At 55.7% G+C, this 24857-nt stretch overlaps 1 protein-coding gene across 2 annotated transcripts in view; it reads right to left on the reverse strand.

Annotated features, from left to right (window-relative positions):
- PRX (periaxin) overlaps nucleotides 1-23775 on the reverse strand; it is a 34715-nt gene extending 10940 nt beyond the window's left edge. Inside the window, exons 1-3 of one of the 2 annotated variants that reach the window (XM_081200119.1) lie at nucleotides 23671-23775; nucleotides 1614-1669; nucleotides 389-481 (exon numbers count right to left, since the gene is read on the reverse strand). Coding sequence is in view for 1 of the 2 variants with exons in the window: in XM_081200118.1 (XP_081056244.1) it covers nucleotides 389-481; nucleotides 1614-1669; nucleotides 2522-2750 (378 nt within the window). In the remaining variant the exon portion in view is untranslated. Of the gene's footprint in view, nucleotides 1-388; nucleotides 482-1613; nucleotides 1670-2521; nucleotides 2766-23670 lie in introns of those variants that run through there. The other variant, XM_081200118.1, reaches the window with a different exon arrangement.
- Nucleotides 23776-24857: the final 1082 nt, after the last annotated feature.

Consider the following 24857-nt stretch of genomic DNA (forward strand, 5'->3'; position numbering starts at 1 on the left):
GAAATGGGCATTCAGAAGCAGGGCGGCCTCCCACTGTGGAGGGCATGGCATCGCCCTCGTGACTAGGGGGCCTCCATAGCCCTCTCCTCCCCCAGGAATAGGCAGTCTGCCATCCAGGTTGGGGGCCACCATGGCCTCCACCTGTGGAAGGGAGTTCCAGAGTTTAACTAGGCACTGCATGGAGATGTAAGAGGCGGCAGAGGCCACACCTTGGAGGGGCAACAGGCTCAGGGACCCGGCGTCACCCAAACTGCCTTCCACCCCACATCTTCAGATGTGTGACCTGCCCCCTCCTCCTGGGGGGGGCACAGCCCTACCTGCCTCCTCCACCCTCAGAACGTGTCTTCTTGTCTGTCCCCCCCGCCGCCCCACCCTCTTCCCGACTTACTGCTCGGTCTGCGTCACCAGCTTCCTCGGGGGGCAGGTGCGGGGGGCTGCCTGGGGGGGCCTGCAGCTGCTCATTCCCTTTGGAGCCGGCTGTCTGGAAGGCAGGAGAGAAGCAGGAGGTGGGGGAGGCGGCTCTGCCAGCTCTCAGGGACCCCAAGAGCCCAGCTGGGAATGGGGTGCAGCCGGGGGGGGGGGGCTGGCCTCTGTAGTAGACAACGCCAGTGGGAACAGGGGCACAATCGGTCTGGGCTGCGGAGGTGCTGAAGGGACACAGGCGCAACTAGGGAACAGGCTCCCTCGGAAGGTAGTGGACTCTTTTTCGTTGGGTTTTTAAGCCGAGGTCTGGTGGGGCTTGGGCTCGATGACCCTTGGGGTGCCCTGCAAACTGCAGTTCCATGATTATAAGCAGATCTGCTGCTTTTACTGTGACAGAGCAACACAGCCACTTCTCGAAATAAACACACCTGAGTTACACTTAGAACCACAGACCTGTTGAGTTGGAAGGGACCCCCAAGAGTCATCTAGTCCGACCCCCTGCAATGCAGGAATCACAACTTAAACACACACAAACGGCTTTGTAAGACACCCACTCCCACCTATAGATCTGCCGGCAGGAGTCATGGAGGAGTGGGGAAACAGCAGGAGCCCACCAGGGAGGGTGCTGACCTGCAAAACGTCCAGAGAGATGATCGCCAGGCCCAGAGGACCAGTGGGAGGACCCTGGGCCTGGGAGGACCGAGTTCAAGTGATGGAGCAGTGGCTGGCGTGTCGGACTGGGACCTGGGGGACCAGGGTTCAAATCCCCATTGGGCCATGCAGCTCACTGGGTGGCCTTGGGCCGGTCATTGCCTCTTAGCCTATCTTACCGCACAGGGTTGTTGTGAGGATTAAATGAGGGTGAGAACCACGTCTGTTGCCTTGAGCTCCTTGGAGAACAAAGTGGGATATAAATGCAGTAGACAGGCAGCCAGGCAGGCAGGTACTGCAGGCAGGTAGATAGACTTGGGGGCAGGGCCATCGATTCACCTGCCACCTATCTGGAAAATGGGCACAGGGTTGTGTCTGCAGTCCAAAGAGCTGCACTGCAAGCGTCATTTGAGAGAGGAGTGCAATTCCCAGGCTTCCTTGAAGAGGGTTTCTGGTTGGGCTGACCCAGAATTCAGAGAGGGGGGGGGCTGCACTAGTGGTGATGGAGGAGGAGGAGGAGGAGGTGCCCAGGTACTTACAGCTGCTTGCTGCCTTGTCCTGAACACGTGGCTCTCTGGAACCTGGCCCTGTGCAGCTGTGGAGGGGGAAATGTTATTATTGATTATATTTGTACACTGAAGATCACAGGATATTCACAACATAAAAATACAAAATGATAACACAAAATACATAATAAAACAAACACAAACCAATAACCCCGTTCCCACAAGACGTTTAAAAGGGTATTGGATAATCAGCCAAAGGCTGGGGAGAAGAGGAATGTTTTTGCTTGGTGCCTAAAGGTTTATAATGAAGGCACCAGAAGAACCTCCCTGGGGAGAGCATTCCACAGACGGGGAGCCACTGGAGAGAAGGCACCGTTCTAAGTGTTGCCACCCTCCAGACCTCTCGAGGAGGAGGCACACGAAGGAGGGCCTCAGGAAGTGATCTCAGGGTTTGGGTAGGTTCATAAGGAAAGGCATTCCTTGAGGTATTGCGGTCCTGAGCCATTTAAGGCTTCATAGGTCAAAACCAGCACTCTGAATTGGGCCGGGAAATTAATCAGTAGCCAGAGCAGTTGGACCAAGATCTGTGTCATATGCTCAAGCCGTCTTGTCCCAGTGAGCAGCCTAGCTGTCAAGTTCAGAAACCGCTCTACGTAGAAGGCATTGCAGTAATCCAACCTGGAGGTTACCAAAGCATAGACAGCAGTAGCTGGGCTCTCCCTGTCCAGATGGGGCACAGCTGGGCCACCAGCCAAAGCCGATGGAAGGCAATCCGGGCCACTGAGGCCCCCTGAGCCTCAAGCAACAGCAGAGGATCCAGGACCACCAAGCAGTAGCCTGGCTCTTTTTCAGTGTTGATGGAACCTCCAGGTCCAGAGGCAGTCTACCTAGAGCCCTGGGTCCCTAGGGGTATTTGACCACAGTGAGAACAGGATGCTGACCCAGCAGCCAGGCTCTTCTGAGGTTCTTCTGCCCACCAACCCCACAGGCGTCAGCCTCTGGGATGGAGAGGGAAAAGGCATGGCCCCCTAGGCTTCCACAGACGGCCCCCTCCTCCTCTCCCACTGTTCCTTCCTGCTGCCCTCCTTTCCCTGCCCAAGAAGACTCCAGTCGGCACTTGCTCCCTCCCTTGGTGAAATCCCAGGCTGCCACGGAGGGGTGGCATTTCATTCCCACGTCCGGACTCCGAGGACCCACGCCACGCCGTTCCCCAAAAGGTCAAGACGCGATGCCGCACATTCCCAGGCCAGAGGACAAAGGGACGCAGCGTCTTGGCCAACCCCTCACGGGCATCGCTAGCATTCCTGGAGCCGTTCCCAAACACCTCCCCCTCCTCGGCGACTGCCCCCTGGAGATGCTCTGGCTGGCATCTCCGTGGAGAAACCCAAGGCAGCAGGAGCCCCAGGGCCGAAAGCAGACTCTGAGCTTCTCCACACTGGCCTTTTGCCCTGTGCTGTCCAGACACAGGTTGCCACTTCAAATCTCCCTCTCGGAATGCTCTTTAAAGCTGAAGTGCAAACCCAACCAATTTGGGTTTCCCACAGACTGACGTTTGCTCCGATTCAGCAGTAAAGAGTGGATTTCCGCAGGGGAAACTCCAGAGCACGAACAAGAACATTCAAACATGGAGATTTAAAGGGCAGACCTAGGCCTGGAAAGTTCAAAGGAGTGTTAGTGTGAGTAAGTCTCCAGGCAGGTCCTCACACTCACAGCCAGCGTATTAAATGGGGGGGGGGGGGTGCTCTGGATTCACACCCCACAATGTGTGCTTCTGGCTGAAGAAGTGGGACTCGTAAGCATAAGATAAGAATTTGGGTGGCTTTCAAAGAGAATTAGACAAATTCATGGAGGAAAAGTCTATGGAGGTAAAGGTAAAAAGGTAAAGGACCCCTGGACGGTTAAGTCCAGACAAAGGAAACTATGGGGTTGCAGCGCTCATCTCGCTTTCAGGCCGAGGGAGCTGGCGTTTGTCCACAGACAGCTTTCCGAGTCATGTAGCCAACATGACTAAACCGCTTCTGGCACAACGGGACACCGTGACGGAAACCAGAGTGCACGGAAACGACGTTTACCTTCCCACTGCAGCGGTACCTATTGATCTACTTGCACTGGTGTGCTTTCGAACTGCTAGGTTGACAGGAGCTAGGACACAGTAACAGGAGCTCACCCCATCGTGGGGATTCAAACCACTGACCTTCCGATCAGCAAGCCCAAGAGGCTGAGTGGATGAGACCACAGCGCCACCCAGGATGGAAATTTCAGAAGGGGAGAGGGCTGCTCTGGGGCTCAGATTCCGCTTGCTGGTTTCCACACAAACCTAGTTGGCCACTGTGAGAACAGGAGGCTGGACTAGATGGCCCCCTGGCCTGATCCGGCAGGCTCTTCTTCTGTTCTGATGCTTCTTTCACTTCTTCCCACTTCCTTGATTGCGTTGGTGGCCCTTTTCTAAACCTCTTCCAACTCCACAATATCCCCTTTGAGGTGAGCTGACCAGACCTGTTCAGGTGCAAGCAGCAGATGTTCTGCCTGGGGCCCCCTGGGGCCCCCTCTTTCCTGCTCTGCTCCCTCCAGCCTCTGAATGCAAAACTCAGTGGAGAGAGATCTGCTCCCACTCCGAGCCCAAGACAAAGAGGGGCCTGTTCAGGTCTCTCTCTCTCCCACCTCCCTCGCTGCAGCGTCACCAGCCGCGCATCGTGGCAGAGCGTGGGAGAATGCCAGGCATTCTGTAGGCTCAGCAAAGCCAGAGTTGCGGCCAGCGAGGGGCAGTGGGGAGAGAGAGGCAGGCCCGGCCTGGGCCAGGAATGCTGCAAAGCAGCCAGGAGACAGGGCCCAGTGTCCCAGGGAGCTCTCCTCCTTGCTCTGGAGCCTGAGCCAGCCTGAGGGGTCAGACTAGATGACTCTGAAGGTCCCCTGTAGGAATGCAGAAAAGGTTTCCTGCAAATGACAGGCATTCCAGAAGGCCCACCTCAAAGCCAAAGCGAGGGAAGCCCATTCACACACCTCTTTCAAACCCCACTTGAGGCACTGCACTCCTTCCTTCCTTCCTTCCTTATGTGCAAAGCTTGAGTCAACTTCTCTGCCATTCCTTCTGTCTCTTCCCCCCACCTCCTTGAGCCCCCTCCCTGGCCAGCTTCACACATGCAAGCACATCACTTAACTCCCCAATGGAGCCCGGGACCCAGCAGCTAGAGCCAAGCTGTTTCTGTGAACATGAAAGCAGAGCAAAGTTTCTCACACTCTGGGCCTTGACCCTTTGCCCCAGCCCCACCTCCAAAAACCCCTGAGCAGGCTGGCTTGTACTTTGGGGCCAAGGTGTGGGGCAGAGGGACATAAGAACGTGATTATATTTATTCCATTGAAATGCCGCCCTCCGTCCACTGCTGGGTCAGGTCCATGGCCCGTCCAGTTGAGCCTCCTATTCCAGCAGTGGCTGAAATCTCCAAGCAGGATGATCTGAGTGCGAGAACCACTCTCCCCGGTTTGCAGCAAATGGAATTCAGGAGCAGTGCTGCCTTGGGTTGTGGAGGTCAGAGCAGAGCCATTGTGTCTGGCAGCCAGTGATAGTCCTCTCCTGACAACCTTGGAGGTTTCTTAGCAGAGGTCGGATGGCCGTCTCTCAGGGATGCTTGAGTTGAGATTCCTGCGTTGCAAGAGGCGGCTGGACTAGAGGAACTTTGGGGCCCCTTCCAATTCTACAATTCTATTCCTCAAGGAATTTGTCCAGTCCTCTTTTAAGGCCTTCCAGGTTGGAGGCGATCACTGCCTTCTGGGGGAGAGTTTGACAGAGGGAGAAAAATTTCACCGTCTCCACTTTCTCCATGCCAGGCATAATTTTGTAAACTGCTATCATGCCGCCTCTGACTTGACTTTTCTCTAAATTAAAAAGGCCCAAATGCTGCCTCCTTTTCTCATGGGGAGACACTCCCCCCCCTGGAATAGCTGTGTTAATTTATTACCCCCCCTTCACCCTAAGGTCCCAGAGGTGTCAGCAAAGGCTCAAAGAGATAGCAGGAGGCCAAGCAGAGCCAAGAGCCAGCCCCCCCAAGCACCCCTTCCTCCTGAGGAGGGGGTGCTTCTGCCATCCACACAGGGAAGGAAATCACCCTGCCTCTGCCCCCCCCCCAGGATGGAGGGAAGCTCCTTCTTGGAATGCACTTCCTCACTCTGCTATCCAGCCCATTTCAGAAACAGAAGGAAGACTATGGGGGCAGGCGTGGGGGGGGGGAGAGAGAACGCAAAAGGCAAAACCAGCAAGATCCACTTGACAACTGAATGGACTGTTGGCGGGTGGTGGACTCTCCTTCCCTGGAGGTTGGGTGGCCATCGGTCAGAGTTCTTTTAGCCATGGCTCCCTCATTGCAAGGCCCTTGGGGGTCCCTTCCAGCAGTTCTATGGCAGTAGGCAGAGTTGCACAGAGAATGGGGGGTGGAGAGGGTGGAGGAAAGAAGATATTGAGAGAGACCTTGGGGGGGGGGGCTGGGACCCTAGGTCAGGGGACAGCGCAGCCCTCACTGCAGGGAGGAGGCAATCATCCAGAAGGGGCAAATGGGGCAGGACCCCCCTCAGCACAGGCACCACTTTGCCCCTCCATCACAAGTGTGATGTAGTGGTTAGAGCAATGGACTAGGACCTGGAAGAGAGCAGGGTTCAAATCCCAGCCCCATGGCCATGAAGTTCCTGTGTGTGTCCTTGGGGCTAATCACTGTCCCCCTCAGCATAGCCTACACTGCAGGGTTGCAGCGGGGATACAGTGAGAAGGGGAGGAACTCTGTCCAGGCCACTTGGAGCTCCTTGGAGGAAAAGGTGGGATCTAAGTGCAACAAAGAAACAAACAAGCCAAAGGGCGTTTGCCCCTACTCTGGCTCACAGGCATCCCATGGGACTCTCCCCCATTCTCCCCCTGTCATCCCTTTCTAAACGGAGCACATGCCCTGAAAGTGCCTGGCTTAAGTTTTAAACAATGGGCAGCCACAGGTTGAAGAATGTCTGCCCTTTCCTTCTCCGGACCGAGGGGCAGGCCAGGAGAAGGACTCTGATTCTGGACCCGGGTGGAAGGAAGAGCCTCGGTCCGGAGGAGGAGCTACAGCCAAACCATGGTGAAGTGGGGGAGCAGAGCCCCTTCACCTTGTGAACCAGCAATGCCCAATTTCCTAATCTAGCAGCAGAAAAACTGCTGGAGCAAGAGGTAAACCAGAGGCGTCCCCTGGCCCCAACCTCAGCTGTCACGAGAACCAAAGAAGAGCCTGCTGGATCAGGCCAGTGGCCCACCAAGTCCAGCGCAGTCAGATGCCTCTTGGAAATGCACAAGCAGGATCCGAGGAACTCTCCCCTCCTGCAGTTCCCTGCAGAGAATGTCAGAAACTCAGATCTATGAGCTAGGTGCCCAGTGGCTTCATGGACCAAGGCTGAAGTTGCCATTTGGGGACAAGTCAGCTCTAAAGTCTTTGTTTTCAAATGATGGAGTGATTGATTCTCAGTTAAACATCCAGCTAGTTCAAATGGCAACCTTGAGCTGAGAACTTCAAAGAAGAAAAGTCCCTTGATCCTGCATATATATTGGCTGATTCCTTTTTCTTAATGGGGACACAGACCATTCACAGAATATTCTTCCCAACTGTGAGCAGGGCAGTGGGAGAAGACAAGCAACAACAATTCACTATAACATCATTCATTGCTCCTGCGCAGGCTGCACAGAAAAAGCATTTTGGTGCCTAAAATTCATTCTGATTGTGCAAATAAAATATAACGGATAGCATCCTACAGGAGGGGGTATTAGTGTGTGAAAACAGTCCAGATCCAATGATCCCCAGATGGTGATGATGTCAGGTGCCATCCTGACAGCGCCCAGGCATCTTCACTTGGTCACAAGTGGCCGATAGCCGGGTGAAAATTGCACCTGGCCTCTGGCTAATTTCAAGCACGGTTCCCAGCAAGTGAAATTCAGCAGCATTGCCTCCTCCTCCAACTGTGGAGGGCAGAGCAGAGCCTTGTGTCTAGCAGCCCTTGAGAGCTCCATCCTCTTTAAAGCCATCCAAGTTGGGGGCCACCACTGACTCCACTACTAGGCACTGTGTGAAGAAGGACTTTCTTTTCTCTCTCCTGAAACTGTCCAGCATCCGGCTTCCAATTCTGGGCCTGGGTGAGAATTTGGGGCCCTGGTCTGGATGCCCCATTCTCACCAGCTCCAGGCAAAGCCCCTCCTTCCTGGGGGAGAGCAGGTGCCCCTCTATTTTGCAAGGTAAGTGCGTCACTCTGGTCGCCCTGACTTTGGGGCAGGGAAACACACATCCCGCCTGAAACCCGAGGCCGTCAGTAATCCCTGAGAAAAGGGTCTGATAGGAGGAGGCTGTCAGAGCTGCTTGAAGATCCTAGCTCACAGAGGATCACGCTAGCCAGCGATCATTAAGTAAAAGTCTTTATTGAATTACAGTTTCCATTCTCACGCTGCTGCGCGCAAACTCTACGTCTAGTAGCTAGATCGGCGAAGCTCCGTCTGAGTCTCCGCCCCGTGTGCACCAACTTAATATCCTAGCCTTGCTCCACCTTTTCCGCCTGACTGTCCTCCTCTGGGTCCCTCTACCCCCCGGGGCTTCTTCCTTCCGGGATTCTTCTGACGCTGACCCGGACCCTCCTGCCTCCTTGCGCCGGGCTTTAGGACCTGGTTCCCTTTCGGGGCTGCTTACTGCGCCGCCTTCCTCTGCATTTGAACTTGGCGCGCGCGCCCAACCTTCCACTTTCCTCTTGACCGTTTCTTCGCTCCCCGATGGAGGCGTGGCCACTCCTGACTCATGCCCTCCCTCCTGTGGTGAGCTGCCAGCGCTTCCCCCCTGGCTCCCTTTCTCTTCCCTGCTTCCTGGCGGTGACGCTGGTCCCGATTTCCAGCTGCTCCCCCCTGAGTCCCCTCTGGCTCTATCTTCCTGGGGTGCCCCCCTAGACTCCCCCCTTGCCCTGGCCACTGGCGCTCCTTTCTGTGAATCCTCTGATTCACTGGAAAGACTGGGAGATCTCGGGTCGTCGTCATCACTCATCTTTTCTTCTGCCTCCTCCCCTTCGCTCTCTGTCTCCTCCCTTGCCCGTGCCTCTGCTCCTAAACCCCTGACATCCATCCCCCCCTCGAAGCCCCCCAGTCCCCCCTCCCCTCCTTCCGGTGCTGGAGCTGGGGGCTGCTGTTGCAAAGGGACGAACGTCGGATATCGGTCGCTTCCCGTGGCGGGCCTCCATCTGAACTCTTCCGGGACTTCCTCCCTGCTCTCGTCGACGACGGTCACCTCCGCTTCCATCTCTGTGCCGCCGTGCTCGAAACCAGGGTCGTCCCCGAAAATGTCCATGTCCGTCTCTCCCTCACTTCCTCCTGGCGGCGTTGCTCGTCCTGAGCAGTCCAGCCACTTTCTGCGGAACTGCTCCTCTGGTCTATCGTCCCACCAATACGAGGGTTCTGAGACAGATCCCGAGGGTGACCCCTCCGGGGAACGGACGTCTCGCGTTGGTTCCTCGTCCGAGTCGAACCCCCGGAACGTGCTGGCCGAAAGCGTGGGTGTGAAAAGCCAGTCGTCGAAAAAGTCTGCTGGCATAGGTCTATGTGGGAAGAGGGCATGAAACTCGTCTTTGAGCAGAGGTTCGTCTAAGGCGTATCCCGGCACCCAGCTGTTCGCACTGGCCGGGGTGCCCTCCTTGGCGAGAAAGTATTCTACCCCCTCTTCCCCCCATCTGGAGTCCAAAATCTCCGTGACTTCGTTGATGCGTTCCTTCTGTGCCGCTCCCGCGTGTCCTGTTCTGTCTCTGGCCGGACTCGGCGCCGTTCCGGGTTCCTGGAACCTGTGCGGTGCCTTGTAGGGAGTGAGCACCGATCTGTGGAATACCGGATGCATTCTGGAACCCTCCGGAAGTGCCAGTCTGAAAGCTACCGGGTTGACCTGCTCTTCGACTTGGTAGGGCCCCAGTTGTTTATGCCCTAGTTTCTTCTTGGCCAACGACCTGGCCGGCACTGCGTGGGCCGCTAACCAAACCCAGTCTCCCACGTGGAGCTCTTCTCCAACCCTTCTGTGCTTGTCTGCTTGTACCTTGTATGCGTGCTTGGCCAGCTCCAGGTGGCGCCTCAGCTGATCGTGGACTTCCTGCAGCTCCGACGCGAACGCATCTGCTGTCTGCGGCTCCCCCTCCCCCATTCTTTCCAGTCCCGGGAAGGTTCTGGGGTGCCTCCCGTTGTTGGCGAAGAACGGCGTGACCCCCGTGGATACGTGCTTCGTGTTGTTGTAGGCGAACTCTGCAAGCGGCAGGTAATCCACCCACGTCGCAGGCTGTTGATTTGCATAACATCTCAGGTACTGCTGCATGATGGCATTGACCCGCTCCGCTTGCCCGTTGGTCTGCGGGTGTCTCGCCGACGCCAGGTTGATCTTGACGTTCAGGAAGCCCATCAGCTTCTGCCAGAAGTTCGAGATGAACTGCCGCCCGCGGTCGGACAGAATAGACCGTGGCAGACCGTGAACCTTGAACACGTGGTCTATGAACAGTTTGGCGGTTTGCTCCGCCGTGGCCACCTTAGCACACGGAATGAAATGCGCCATCTTGGAAAACAGGTCCACCACCACCAGCACTGCCGTCTTGCCCCTTGAGCTGGGCAGATCCGTGACAAAGTCCAGGGCCACCCTTTCCCAAGGTTCTACCGGAGTTTGCAGCGGCTCCAACAGTCCGGCCGGCGGTTTGTGCACTGGTTTGGCCCTCTGGCAGGTGTCACACCTCGCCACGTAGTCTGCGACCTCCCCTCTCATTCCAGGCCACCAGAAATCCCTGGCTACTAATTCCACCGTCTTCTCCTTGCCAAAGTGCCCGGCCGTGGGCGCGTCGTGCAGCTGCTGCAGCACCTTGGCTCGAAGTTCGTCTCCCGGCACGTAGATGGCTCCTTTACGGATGAGCAATCCATCTCTTAGCTGGAAACCGTCGGCCGCTGCCTTGCCCCTTTGCACCTCTGCCATCTTTGCTTGTGCGAAGGAGTCCCCCTGCAACGCTCGCCGTACCGCCTCTAGGTCCACGGTCGCCGCGGCGCACGCCCACACTGTCGGTGCGAAGATGTGCATGGCGGCCGCTGGTGTTGCGTCCTCCAGATACTGTGGCTTACGGGAGAGAGCGTCTGCCATGATGTTGGTGTCCCCCGGGACATACTCTATTCGGAAGTCGAAGTTCGCAAAGAACTCAGCCCAACGTATCTGCCTCTGGTTCAGGAACTGTGCCGTGCGCCAGTGCTCTAGATTCTTGTGGTCCGTGCAAACCTGCACCGTGTGCTTGGCGCCGATCAGAAAGTGCCTCCACGCCTTGAACGCTGCATGAATGGCCAGCAACTCCCTGTCCCATATGGTGTAGTTCTGCTCGGACTTGCTGAGCTTCCTGGAGTAAAACGCTCCCGGTCGCCACACCCCCTGCGGGTCTTTCTGCAGCAGGACCGCCCCCACGGCTCTGTCCGAAGCGTCTGTCTCCACCCTCATCGGCTTGCTGGGGTTGACATGAAGCAGCTGCTCTTCCGACGCGAAGAGACGCTTGAGTGCCTGAAAGGACTGCTCCGCCTGCTCTGTCCAAATGAACTTCTTTTTCTTGGAGCTAAGCGTGTCAGTGATGGCCGCCGTCTGCATCGCGAAGCCCTTGATAAACTTGCGATAGAAGTTCGCAAAGCCGACAAACCGTTGGACCTCCTTCCGGTTGCGCGGGCTCTTCCAATCCAACACCGCTCGAACCTTGGCGCTGTCCATGGCGAGCCCCTTGTCAGACAGCTTGTAGCCCAGAAAATCCACCTCCGTCACGTCAAATTGGCACTTCTCCAGCTTGGCGTAGAGCCTATGTTGCTTTAGCCTGCTCAGCACTTCCTTGACGTGCTTGTCATGCTCCTGCTGCGACTCCGAAAAGATCAGGATGTCATCTAAGAAACAGACGCACGTCTTGTAGAGCAGTCCCGCCAACACGTGATGCATAAATGCTTGAAAAACGTGGGAGCCATTTTGCAATCCAAAAGGCATAACTCTATATTCGTAGGTCCCCAGGGGCGTGAACATGGCTGTCTTCCACTCATCACCCTCCCGCATGCGAATGAGGTTGTACGCCCCCCGCAGGTCCAACTTGGTGAACACTCTGCCCTTCCGTACCTTCGCGAGGAGGTCGTCAATTCGGGGCATGGGGAAGTCCGATGGCCTAGTCACACTGTTCAAAATCCTGTAATCCACTACGAGTCTCTTTTGGGGCGTGTCCCGCTTCTTAACAAAGAATACGGGACTGCCCCCCACTGCCTTGGACTCCCGGATGAAGCCGCGCTGCAAATTATGATCAATGAACTCCTTGAGTTCTGGCAGTTCGTCCTCTGACATGGAATACAGTTTCCCTTTAGGCAGCGCCGCCCCCGGCAGCAGGTCAATTTTGCAGTCATATGGTCTGTGAGGGGGTAGCCTGTCTGCCTCCTTCTCGCAGAAAACTTCCAAAAATTCAGCGTACTTGTGGGGAATCGCTTGCAGCGTGCCTAGCAGCAGCTGTGACTCCTCTTCCTCTCCTTCCTGCCTGGGCACTATGCAGTGTTCAGCACAAAAGGAAGAGCCGAAGGTCAGCTGCCTCTGGTACCAAGCCATCGTTGGGCTGTGCTTGTCCAGCCAACTCATGCCCAATACAACGGGCGTGTCAGATAGTTGAGTGACGTTGAAGCTGATGATTTCTCTGTGATTCCCAAGTCGCATCACCATTGGTGGCGTCTGCTTCACCACTTGCCCCCCGAGCAGCTCCCTGCCATCCACCGTGACAACCTGCAGGGGCAGTGTGGCCGGCAGCAACTGCACAGCGTGCCTGTCGACAAAGTCCTGTCCTATAAAGTCCGCATTGCTGCCTGAGTCGATGGTGATTGGCACGTCTATGGTGATTCCATTGGGCAGCTGGAGAGATGCTGTGAGCCTCACTACTGGTTTGGGCGGGAGGGGGTTCACGGGCTGTAAAATCTCTGGGGACTGCGTCACTAACACGTCTGGCTGGGCCCCAGTGCCTCTTCCTCCAGCCAGACTGCGTCGTTTCCCTGCTGTGGTCCTGCTTGCTGCGTTGCTGCAGTCACCATTGCCGAGGCTGCAGTGAGCTTGTGGGGCCTCTGGGGACACTCTACCCCCGGGGCTTCTTCCTTCCGGGATTCTTCTGACGCTGACCCGGACCCTCCTGCCTCCTTGCGCCGGGCTTTAGGACCTGGTTCCCTTTCGGGGCTGCTTACTGCGCCGCCTTCCTCTGCATTTGAACTTGGCGCGCGCGCCCAACCTTCCACTTTCCTCTTGACCGTTTCTTCGCTCCCCGATGGAGGCGTGGCCACTCCTGACTCATGCCCTCCCTCCTGTGGTGAGCTGCCAGCGCTTCCCCCCTGGCTCCCTTTCTCTTCCCTGCTTCCTGGCGGTGACGCTGGTCCCGATTTCCAGCTGCTCCCCCCTGAGTCCCCTCTGGCTCTATCTTCCTGGGGTGCCCCCCTAGACTCCCCCCTTGCCCTGGCCACTGGCGCTCCTTTCTGTGAATCCTCTGATTCACTGGAAAGACTGGGAGATCTCGGGTCGTCGTCATCACTCATCTTTTCTTCTGCCTCCTCCCCTTCGCTCTCTGTCTCCTCCCTTGCCCGTGCCTCTGCTCCTAAACCCCTGACAGAGGCAAAACGTAGTTTTGCTCCTTGGCTGCAAGTGACGTACTTTCAGGCGCCATTCCAAGGCTGTATTCCTGGAAAGCCCCTCTGAAGCCCCTCCTGTGGGTCAGGCAGATAACATCTCCACCAAAGGATTTCCTGCAGCAAATCCTGCTTCAGCAGCCGCACCTCAACCAGGCACCCTGCAAACGCCACAAAGGGGGGTGGGGGGCTGAACTACTCAGCAGCCCCACCCTCACGGAAACTACAATTCCCAGGACTCTGCAGGCCAAGCCATGAAAGTTCAAGGCCGCTTCCAAGGCCAAAGCAAGAGAGTGTTTCTGCCTAGGAGTTATTTGTGCCTGAAAAGTATGATCTAAAGAGTTCAGGAACATAAGGAAATAAGAACAGCCTCCTGGATCAGGCCAAGGGCCAAGAAGGCGGGCTCGAAGGGTGTGTGTGTGTGTGTGTGTGTGTGTGTGTGAGAGAGAGAGAGAGAGAGAGAGAGAGAGAGAGAGAGAGAGAGAATACCCCTTTCGAAATTGCAGTTTTTCTTTCAGGTTTCCCAGTCAAGCCAGTAACAGCCGTGCTACTGCAACATGCACATTGCCAAAGAAGATGGCAAGTGACAAAATCAGCAGACGCTCCCCTGAGCCTCCCACCCAGCCCTCAGGTCCTGGCGAAGGAGAAGGGGCCCCTTCTTGTCTCAGCACCCCTCTTCTCAAGCCCTTCCCTCGTCTCCTCCACCTGCCCTGCTGGGTGATCCCCATTTCTGCTGCTGCTGCTGCTGCTGCTCCTTCAGCTGCCTCTGGGCTCCCCGATCCTTTGGGATCTCTTCCAAGGTTACAAAAGAAGATCAGAAGAACCAGCTGGATCAGGCCAAGCATCCTGTTCTCACAGGGGCCAGCCATCAGAAGAAACTGCAGGATCAGGCCAAGCGCCAACCAGATGCCTCAAAGGGTTTCCAACAAAAGAGGTTTCCAGCAGGTGAGATCCAGAAGCATTGCTAGGAGTCATCAATAGCCCTCTTCTCTTAATCCTGCAGCCCAGGATGCGGCTCTCATGAGAAGGACAGCTTGCTGGATCTGCCCCCCCCCCAATAAGATCAGAAGAGCATGCTTGGATCCTGCCTGCACTTGGGTCCTGCTTGCAGGTTCCCCGCAGGGCCTGATCCAGCAGCCAGGCTTTTCTTATAGAGGCAGAGTCATGGGGGTACTGCAACTATTATTTAGGATGGAGACCAAAAGGTGGGCAGGGAGACCAAATTTTGTTGCTGCACAGGATGCTGCTGAAATTTGAGACTCCAAGGTCCACTGTGACTTCTTCTGTTCTTATGGACCTCGGGGTGCTTGGGGGTCCGTGTGGACCTCCCAGAGAAACAAGCGGCTCCCCTGACAGGAAGCAACGCCTCTCTGCAGCTCCCGCCCAGAACTCAGCGGTTGCCCAAACGAGGCCAGGAGAGTCAGCAAGGGGGAAAACAAGGCCGCCCCAGTCGCCGTCCCTTTGGCTCCAGAGCTCCTGATCCAATTAAGGCAGGAAAGAGCCGCTTGCTCTTCTGGTAGCAGCCTTTAATTGGGAGCAGCTCTGCTTGGAACGAGGCCGGCCCCTGGCCCACGTGGGCCGCATCCTGCTGAGTTCAGGGGCAGGAAGGAGCGCTGGTGAGAGAAAGCTATCATCATCATCACCATGGCTGCTAGACAGACAGACGGCCTGTCCCAGCCCGCAATGGTCTCTGGCCAACAACGCAGGGAAGGAAAAGGATGGCCAGCGCTCTTGCTCTCTCCTCAGCCCCCAGGTTGGGGGGGGGGGCTGAAACAGCCAAGACCGGGGACTGTCCCTCCTCTGGCTCTAGCAGCTCTCCCTCTCAGGGGGCCGGGTAGCCTCCTTTGGGGCCACCCTCACGGCTGTGACACAGATACCCCAGAGCAAATGCAATGTCAAGTGTGCCTCTGAGCATGTGCGCAGAGCGCCTTCCCCCCAGTCCCACTGCCAGCCAAAAGGACACCCACATCCCAGGTTGGCCATGGCTTTCAGGAAGGGCGGAGCCCCCAAACCTCTCTTTTTAGCAGATGTGATGCAGCTGTTTGATGCCACGCCCCAGAAAGGAGATCTGGAGTCACAGGCAATGTGCCCTAAGCATACAATCAGACATCTCCCTGCCAGGGGGAGTTTGCTGCTGCTGCAGCAGCAACACGGGCAGCCTCTGAGCCAGAGCTCTTGGCTGAAGGGCAGTCGGAGGAACGGCTGGCTTTTCATCTGCCCTGCAGCCTCACCCGTTGCTGGACCACCATGGCAGAGGGAGAAGGCTGAATGTGGGCTTCTCCTTGGGGGATCCGCTTAGCCACTGGGAGAACGGTGCTGGGCTAATTTTGCCCCCCCCCCTTGCGCCTGATCCAGCCGCCGGGCTCTTCTTGTGCTCCTATGGAACCTCCAGCTCCAGAGGCAGTCTATTTAGATTCCCCGGTTCTTAGTGCTTGGCCACCGTGAGAACAGGAGGATGGACTGGATGAACCCCTGGCCTCATCCAGGTGTTCCTCATGAGCTCAGGGCAGCTGACCTGGATGCCAATTACCCCCACTTTATCCTCACAACCCCCAATGAGGTAGGCTAAGGAGAAAGGGAGAGAAATGGGCCTGAAGGGTGAGGTGAATGGCTGAGGAAAGATTTGAACTCTGATCTTGCCAGCCAGAGCCCACCACTCTAACCATTAGGGCCAAAGTCCTCACTTCCCCTCCCCCTGGGCACAGCCAGGTGCCCCCCAAGGCACACAGGGGCACTGAGAAGGTCTGACAGCCAAGGGGGGGGGGGGCGTTGCTCCAGGCTTCCTGTCCTGCTAGCTGAGGAAATGAACTGGGTTTCCTTTGAGTCAGGGCTCTGCTGAGGTCTTGCCAGGAACGCAGGAAGTCAGAAACAAAAAGAAGGTGGCACTCGTGCAGGCAGCATCCCACCTCGGCCCGCCTGACCCCAGCCAGAAGCCTCTTCTTCTTTGGCAATCCCTCGTAGTCGAGTAAGATTGTCTTCCATGAACACGGCCTTAACAGTGAGGCCATGACTGTGGAGGCCAATTCTGTATCCACATGTCCTTCCATGGTGGGACACTGGTTTCCAGGCAGGAGTTGATCATGGTGTGATTTGCCAAGCATGCCTTCCTCTTTGCGCATTTCTCCCTTGCGTCCTGAGTTCGAGTGTCTTCAAAACCCATGGCACCTTTGGTCAAGGCTGTTCTACAACTGGAGCGCTCGCAGGCACCAGTGTTTCTCAGTTGTTGGTGTTTATACTTATTTTTTTTAGATTTGCCTTGAGAGAGTCTTTAAACCTCTTTTGTTGACCACCAGCATTACGCTTTCCATTTTAAAGTTTGGAATAGAGTAGTTGCTTTGGAATACGATAATCAGGCATCTGAACCATATGACCAGTCCAACAAATGTTGGACTCTGCTGCTCCAGAGAAGCGGACACGGAGCAATGGATCCAAACTACAAGAAAGAAGATTCCACCTAAACATTAGGAAGAACTTCCTGACAGTAAGAGCTGTTCGACAGTGGAATTTGCTGCCAAGGAGTGTGGTGGAGTCTCCTTCTTTGGAGGTCTTTAAGCAGAGGCTTGACAACCATATGTCAGGAGTGCTCTGATGGTGTTTCCTGCTTGGCAGGGGGTTGGACTCGATGGCCCTTGTGGTCTCTTCCAACTCTATGATTCTATGATTCTAAATGTTGAAGAATCATTGCTTTGACACTGGTGATCTTTGCTTCTTCCAGTATACTGGTATTAGTTCACCTGTCTTCCCAAGTGATGTGTAGAATTTTTTGGAGACCCTGTTGATGGAATCTTTTGAGGAGTTGGGGATGGCGTTTATAAGTGGTCCGTGTTTCACAAGCATACAGTGAGGTTGGTAGTACAATAGCTTTGTAAACAAGCATTTTTATTTCCCTGTGAATGTCCCGGTCCTCAAACACTCTGCACTTCAAACAGGAGAAAGCCAAACTCACAGAGCTCAGGTGATGCTGGATTTTGGCATCAATGTTGGCCCTTGTGGAAAGACAACTGCCCAGCTAGGAGAAGTGATTGACATTTTCCAGCGTTACACCATTGAGTTGGATTTGTGGCGCTGCAGAGGGGATATTTTGTACTTGTTGGTGCAGCCAACTTTGGTTTTTTGGATGTTGACAGTTGAGTGATAGGTCAAGCTTTTCCTAAGCTTCTGCAAAGATATTTAGGATGGTTTGGAGGTCATCCTCTGAGCGTGCGCACACTACGTTGTCATCAGCATACTGAAGCTCTATGATGGAAGTTCTGGTAACCTTACTCTTTGCTTTCAGCCTGCTCAGACTGAAGAGCTTTCCATCTGTTCAATATACGATTTCTACCCCGGTGGGGAGTTTCCCTTCAACAATGTGTAGGATCATGGCAATGAAAATAATAAATAGGCTTGGGCCAATAATACATCCCTGTTTCACACCTGATCCCACAGTGAATGGTTCACTTTGAGAGCCATTGTTATCTGCAATTTTTGCTGTCATATTATCACGGAGGAGCTGAAGGATGTTCACAAATTTATCTGGGCCACCAGTTTTCAGAAGGACAGTCCACAGGGCATTACGATTTACAGTGTCGAATGCCTCAGCAGCACCCACCCAGCCGCCCTGGGGGCCAGGCTCGAGGGTGGTCCACCTTCAGGCTCTTCAGACTGGGCAGTGGGCACAATTTGGGCTTTGGGGATCCACTAACCTGGTACAAAAGGTGCACCTTTAGAATTCTGAGTCCGGGAGCCTACAGTCCTGGCACGCAAAAATCCCAGCTAACCCAAAAACCTTCATCTCTGTGTGTGTGTGTGTCTCATTTTGTTGCTGCTGCTGTTCCACAGTGAAGAGACAGAGCTCCTCCTGCAAGCCACCCAGAGATCTATCAGATCCACCTTCTAACCCTCCTGCTGCTTTAGGCTACAAATGGAACCTCACAGGGCTGTTGTGAGGATAGGAATGGGGTTGGCTGGGAGGACCCCATAGGCTCCCTTGAGCGCACTGGAGGAATGTGGGGTTTAAAAGGAGAAAAGTAGCTTAATAAAGCAGTAGCAGGGGTGACATTACTTTTGGCAGCCTGGCTCACCAGGTGGAGTGGAGGAGAGGGCTGGGGTGGCAATGAGCCACAGTCCGGAGCAGCAAGGCTTCCGCATAGCAGCTGCTGGAAACCACAGGAAGGGAGAATTGCTCTTGGCTCAGATCCTGCTTGTGATCTCCTCATAACAGGCCTCTCACTGTGAGAACAGGATGCTGGCCTGATCTAGGAGGAGCTTCTTATGCTCTTGTGGAGCCTCCAGGCCCAAAGGCAGTCTAGCAAAGGCCTCCCCACCGTGGCAGCAGCAGACTTGACTTGGAGGAGAAGCTGTGCTCCGCTGTTCCAGTGTGGAGGAGAGAGAACTGTGCCGGTCAGTGAGGTTGAACCCAGGTCTGGGCAGAGGGCAGGAAGAGGAGGACACTCCCCGTCCTCTGCCCCCCTCCAAGGCAATTTGGGGAGAGGGGGAAACAGCAGCTCACACCCCAGGAAATCCTGCTCAAACCCAAACGTCCCGTTGGCAGGGAGAGTTTGCTTCCATCAGAAACAGGAAGCTGGCTTCGGAGGAATTGTGCCTCAGAAAGACCTCAGAAAATGGAAAGCTACTGGCCAGGTGGATCCACCCAGGCCAGACATGCTTTCAGAAAAGTTGGCCAGCTAGGAGTGCCAAAGCCCCATCCATTCACTGCAGCTGGCATTCGAGGGTAGGCTGCCTTTGGAACTGGAGGTTCCACGTGGCCATCATGACCAGGAGCCACTGACGGACCTCTCCTCCTATGCGGCTTTGCCTAACACCTTTTTAAAAACAAAAACCCTCCTGTGGCTCTTGCTGCAGGCAGTTCCGCAGGTCAGCCATGCATTATGTGAAGAAGTTTGGTTGGCATCTGTCTGTCTCGGGAGATAATGGAGTGCACCTTTGTGGGTGAGGTCAGACTTTCCTGTCCCGTCCATTGCCTTCCAGGGGTCAGAGCTCCGTAGGGCCCTTGTCTTCCCACCACCTTACACACTGCCCCAACCACACACAGGGAGCAGGTGGGGGGGGGCTGTGATGCCCGGGATGTGCGTGGAAGGCAGACTTTACTGGCAAGAAGAGCTAAAAGACTGAAAGAGAAAGCCTCCCTCACCTTGGCCACAACACACAAGAAGCAAAGGCCTCTCAGTGGCCCTCTGCCAAGGATGCTTCAGCTGAGATTCCTGCACTGCAAGGGGCTGGACTAAATGACCCTTGGGGTCCCTTCCAACTCTGAACTTCCATGATTCTATGAATTGTTGTGTCTTAGGAGAGGCCTTGGTCACCTGAAGGCCTTAGTCGTCTCTCCCTCATGTGGCCTTGCTGGCTCCCTTGACTGGTCTGGCCCAGGGACAAGGAGAAGAGGAAGGGGGGGGGGTCCCGCCTGCCAGCCTTTCCTTAGGCTTTTCTGCCATTTTTCTCTCTGCTTTGCATACAAAGAACGTAAGAAAGACCAGGCCCAAGGGAGCTCATCTAGTCCGGCATCTTGTTCACACAACAGCCAAATACCCCCAAGAACCCAGGAATCTAGCTAGGCTGCTTCTGGAGCTGCAGGCTCCCTAAGTACAGAGGAAAAGCCTGGCTGCTGGATCAGGCCCAAGGGAGCCCATCTAGCCCAGCATCTTCTTCTCACAGAGCCTGACCAGTTGCCCATCATGGGAAATCGGCAGGCAGGACCTGAGCCCAAAAGCAACTCTCCCCTCTGTGGTTTCCAGCGCATGGTCTTCAGAAGCATTGCTGTCTCCCACTGTGGAGGGACAGCATGGCCTTCCTGGCTAGGCAACAGCCCTCTCCTCCTCCTCCTCCTCCTCCTCCATCATGAATTTGTCCCGTCCTCTTTTAAAGCCATCCAGGTTGGTGGCCCCCCCAGCCTCCTGCAGGAGGGAGTTCCACAGTTAACTCTGCGCTGAGGTCAGACAAGGGCACAGACACGGAGCTCCTTCTCCTTTGCTGTCCCATCAACTCACTGCCAGGATGCTAAATTTAATGCTGGGGGGGGGCGGGGAAGGAGGAGACCGGGGCTGGGAGGGGAGCTCTCCTTCCGTGCTGTATGCAGGGGAAATGCTCTGCAGCTCCTGGTTTCCAAGAAAATCCCAAAGCACAGACTTAGAAAGACAGAGAGGAGGAACTCTCCTCTCCCACAGAACTCCAGGTGAAGCAAAGCAGAGCAGAAAACAGCAGCGATTTGGGGAAGGGCCACAGAGCTGGGGGGGGGCCTGCTTTCCACGCAGAAGGCGCTCCACCCCCCACCCCCACCCCCAGGTCGGACCTGAGTTTGAAACCCTGGCACGTTGCTGCCAGCCAGTGTAGATAACAGTGGGCTAAATGGACCAAGGCTCCTTCTAATGAGCTTCACTCTCCATCTTTTAATTTTCATCTGCTCTCTCTGTTTTTATCCACATCATAAAATGATTTTTTAAAAAGTTTACCAAAAAAGAAAAGGTGAGCCAAGCCAGACTCCGCCAGAGAAGTCCCCACTCCTGTGACCCCCAAGGAGGCTGCACTCCCTGCTCCACATGCAACCCCCCCCCCCCAACACAGGCCTCTTCTGCAAGGCCTCCACATGGGGACATGGGCCTGCCCTGCCCGGGACCATCCTGGCATTTCCCAACCCCTTTATTTGTGGGTTGGCACAGGCACTGCAACGTGCAGGAGGAGAGATCTCTGGGCAGCCAGTCCCACTCACTGCCCCCCCCCCCTTGGCCCAGGAGGCCTGCCAAGCCAGAAGGAAGACTGCTTCCCCACAAGCTGAGAGGGAAGGCTTAGCTGAACCCCGAGGGGCTGAGCGTGCAGCCGCCCAAACCCAGCCCAGTCTCCCAGGGTGCACAGGCATGCGCTGGGAATCTTAGAATGGTGGTGTTGGAAGTGACTGAAAGGGTCATCCAGTCCACCCCACCCAGCAAGGGTCGTAGCTCAGCCGTGGAGTAAGGCTGGTAACCTTCCCTGCCTGAAATCTCAGGGAACAGCTGCCAGTCAGAGTAGCCAATACTGAGTCGCATGGAGCAGCTGTCTGGCTCAGGATAAGTCCCCAAACTAGAGCAAGGGCTGCCTGCTCTCCTTTCCTTCCAAAATTTCCCTGGGAAAGAATCACCCGGACGGCTGCGGGAAGCAGCAACCTCAAATAGCCACAAATTCACACAGCCTCCACACCCCAACAGACTGTTTGCATTTGAGACCAGGGCATCTGGACCCACAACCATGGGTCCGTGCTGAAACAGCTTCGGTCACCCTGATGGAGGACCTGTGTTGCGAAAGGGGCAGGGAGAGGGAGACCAGCTCAGTGGAGGGGCCATATGGCAGCACTTCTGTCTGTCTCCCCAGGGTCGTAGCCAGAGAGTAGCACTGAGTGAGGGGTCCTTGGCCCCCTGGCACCTGTGTCGTGGGGGTACTCTCCTCTCTGAAATCCAGCATCACCTGAGCGCTGCGAGTGCAGTTTTCTCCCAATTGAAGTGCAGAGTGATAGAGCACCAGGACATTTGCAGGGAAACCAAAATGCTTGTTTACAAAGCTATTGTACTACCAATTTTACTGTATGAAAGATCACCAGTGTCAAAGCAATGATTCTTCAGCATCAACTTCGTTGGACTGGTCATGTTGTTCGGATGCCTGATGAGCGTCTTCCAAAGCAACTACTCTATTCCAAACTTAAAAAGGGAAAGCATAATGCTGGTGGTCAACAAAAGCGGTTGTGTTACTTTTATTGTGGTTAGCCGCTCTGAGCCCGGCTTCGGCTGGAGAGGGCGGGATATAGATAAATTATTATTATTATTATTAATTATTATTATTATTATTATTATTGACTGTCTCAAGGTAAATCTTTAAAAATGTAGTATAAACACGAACAATTGGGAAACACTGGCCTGCAAGCACTCCAGTTGGAGAACAGCCTTGACCAAAGGTGTCACGGACTTTGAAGACACTCAAACTTAGGAAGCAAGGGAGAAACGTGCTAAGAGGAAGGCACGCTTGGCAAATCCTCACCATGATCAACTCTCGCCCAGAAACCAATGTCCCCACTGTGGAAGGACGTGGGGATCCAGAACTGGCCTCCACAGTCACTTAAGGACTCATTGTTAAAACTGTGTTTATGGAAGACAATCTTACTCAGCTACAAGGAATCGCCAATTCTCTGGGGACTGGTTCAGAAGCTCCCGGTGCAGAATGCTGCAGCCAGATTGCTGACGTGAGCCTCTGGGCAAGGACATTGTTAAAACAGCTGCACTGGCTCCCCATCTCCTACTGAACCAAGTTCAAAGTCCTCCTATTAAGTTATAATGCCCTGAACAATTTAGGCCTAAATTGCTCAGGGACCAATCCTGGCTCCATCACTGAGATCATCTGCAGGAGCGCCATTGGTTATTCCCTGAGTTGGTGAGGAGCATTTGACAACAATGAAAAACTGGGCCTTTCAGCCCAATCCTGTGGAACACTCCGCCACTAGAGATTCAGAAGGCACCTTCGTTTGGATTTAGTAATGCTACTGAAAACAGTTCTATCTCACCAGGCAAACAGGAACACAGTTTTCCACAATAGCTAGCTGATCTCTGATTATAACATGTTTATATTGTTTTCTGTACAATGGTTGTAAATTGCTCTGATTTCTTTCTAGGAGTTTTTATTTAAAAAACAACACTAAATGAGCTTCAATAGGAATCTAAGAGCCAGGCTTCAAATGGAGGTGAAAGCACACCCAAACCCCTCTCCATCCTTTCGGGGGGGGGGGGTCAGACCAGGCCAAGCAACTCCCTGCCCCATCACAGGACAAGCTCCCCACGCCGGACCCTCTTTGGGCTGTACTAGCCAGCCAGCCAAACCACCTCCTGGTCGGGCAGGCCAAGCCGGCGCCCCTGTCTCTGACCGGCCCTTGCTGGGGGGCTTGGAGGGGCTCTGGCCTCTTGCCCCAGGAGAGCAACTGCTGCTTTGGAGGAGACCCTCCCTCTCCCCCCCCCCGACCGCTGGGCATACAGAAAGGCACTGCCTGAAACCAATCCTGTCCAAGACCAGCGTGTGGGGGGGGGGGACAGGTCACGGAGCACTGCGCCCCAAGAGGTGACAGACCTCCTGCTCAGAGGGTACTAAGTCCCGGCCGGGGGGGGGGGGGACCGAAAAGTGTCCCTGTCCCTGCAGCTTGGGATGATTTAGAGAGGCGGGAGCGGAATAAGAGGGGGCTAGAAAGGGGCAGAGCAGGCGCGACACCCAGGATACCCCCACCAAGAGAGGGGCTTCCGAGGGGTGGGATGGTAGGAACAGCAGCCCCGCCATCGCAGCCCCACCCCGGCCTCCCCGGACGGCCAGCCAGGCTCCTGGGGCTGCCGGTTCGAATCCTGCGCCGGGGCTGAGCCTGGAGGAAGCGGGGGCTCCGGGGCGCCCGCTTGGCGGAGAGGCTTCCCCAAGAGAGCGGCTGCTTACCCGCTCCGGCTCCGCTCCGGCTCCCGCTCCCGCTCCGGCGCTGCGCTCGCCTGTCTGGGCGGGCGCGGTCTGGGCGGGCGCGGGGCCGGGGCGCTGCCGGGCAGCAGGAAGGGGGCGGCTCCGGCCGGCCCTCCAGCCCGTGGGCGCCCAGCTGGGCCGGGTCGGGCGGGAGGAGGGTCCAGGCAGTCCCGGCCCCGCCCGGGGAGGGGCCGCCGCCGCGCAGGAAGCCGCCCCGAGAGCGCGGCCAGGCGTAGGGGCCGTCGCGGCGCTCTGCACGCGCTCAGAGGACGGGCGCCGCTGCAAACGGAACGTCGGGCCGGGTCCCGGTTGCTCTTTGAAGGCGCTTTGCCCCCACCCACCGTGGAGAACTATGAAGGGGGCGCCCCTCCCCCCGAGTGGGCTGCTTCTCAGCGTGGAAGGTTCCCCCGCTTCGCCCTCTCATTTGCCCGTCTCCACGTGCGGCCGAGGGGTGCCTGAGCATGTGCAGAGAGCCCGCGCCACGGCGGGGGCCCCTGGGCTTGATGCCAGTCCCCTTCCAACAGCCCTTCAGCAGGAGCCCATCCCCTTGCCCTTCAGGATGCCCCAAACTCCCTCCTCAAGCCCTGGGAGCAGCAGGGGGTTGCGCCCCCATTTGGCTTGGCGACTGGAGGTGCCTAATGCCCTGCCAGAGAACACCCATCACGGACTGATCTCTCCAGCCGGCCCCACCTGCGCGCTGCCCTTCGGAAACTGAACTCGGGACCTCCTAGGAGGCAGGCAGGCGCCCTGCCCTCGGGATCACCCTTTCCTGAGACCAGGAAGGAGGGCTGTTTCCAGCAGATTTTCCTCCCCCCACCCCCACCTGACAAGGAAGCTAAAGCTGTGATCGACACAGAAGAGTTGTTATAGCAGATAAGAAAAGAGGGACAGGGAGGGAGAAGGAAAAATGGAAAGTCTTGAAAGTTACAGTTCTTATTAGAACCAGCTGAGCTGGAAATAGTTTATGCAGCATAACCTGTTTTAACTGCTTTTAATTGCTGGAACCCACCCTGAGAGCTACTGGTGAAGGGCTGGTAATAAATGTAATAAATTATTATTATTTCAGCCCCACCCCCATATACATTTCCTACAACAGCCACTTTGCAGGCTCCAAAAAACTCCCAGCTCCTTTGTGGGTCAAGACACATCCTTCCTATAAGTTGAATAGG

This window comes from Podarcis bocagei, assembly GCF_964188305.1.
Source record: "Podarcis bocagei genome assembly, chromosome: 7".
Lineage (NCBI taxonomy): Eukaryota > Metazoa > Chordata > Lepidosauria > Squamata > Lacertidae > Podarcis > Podarcis bocagei.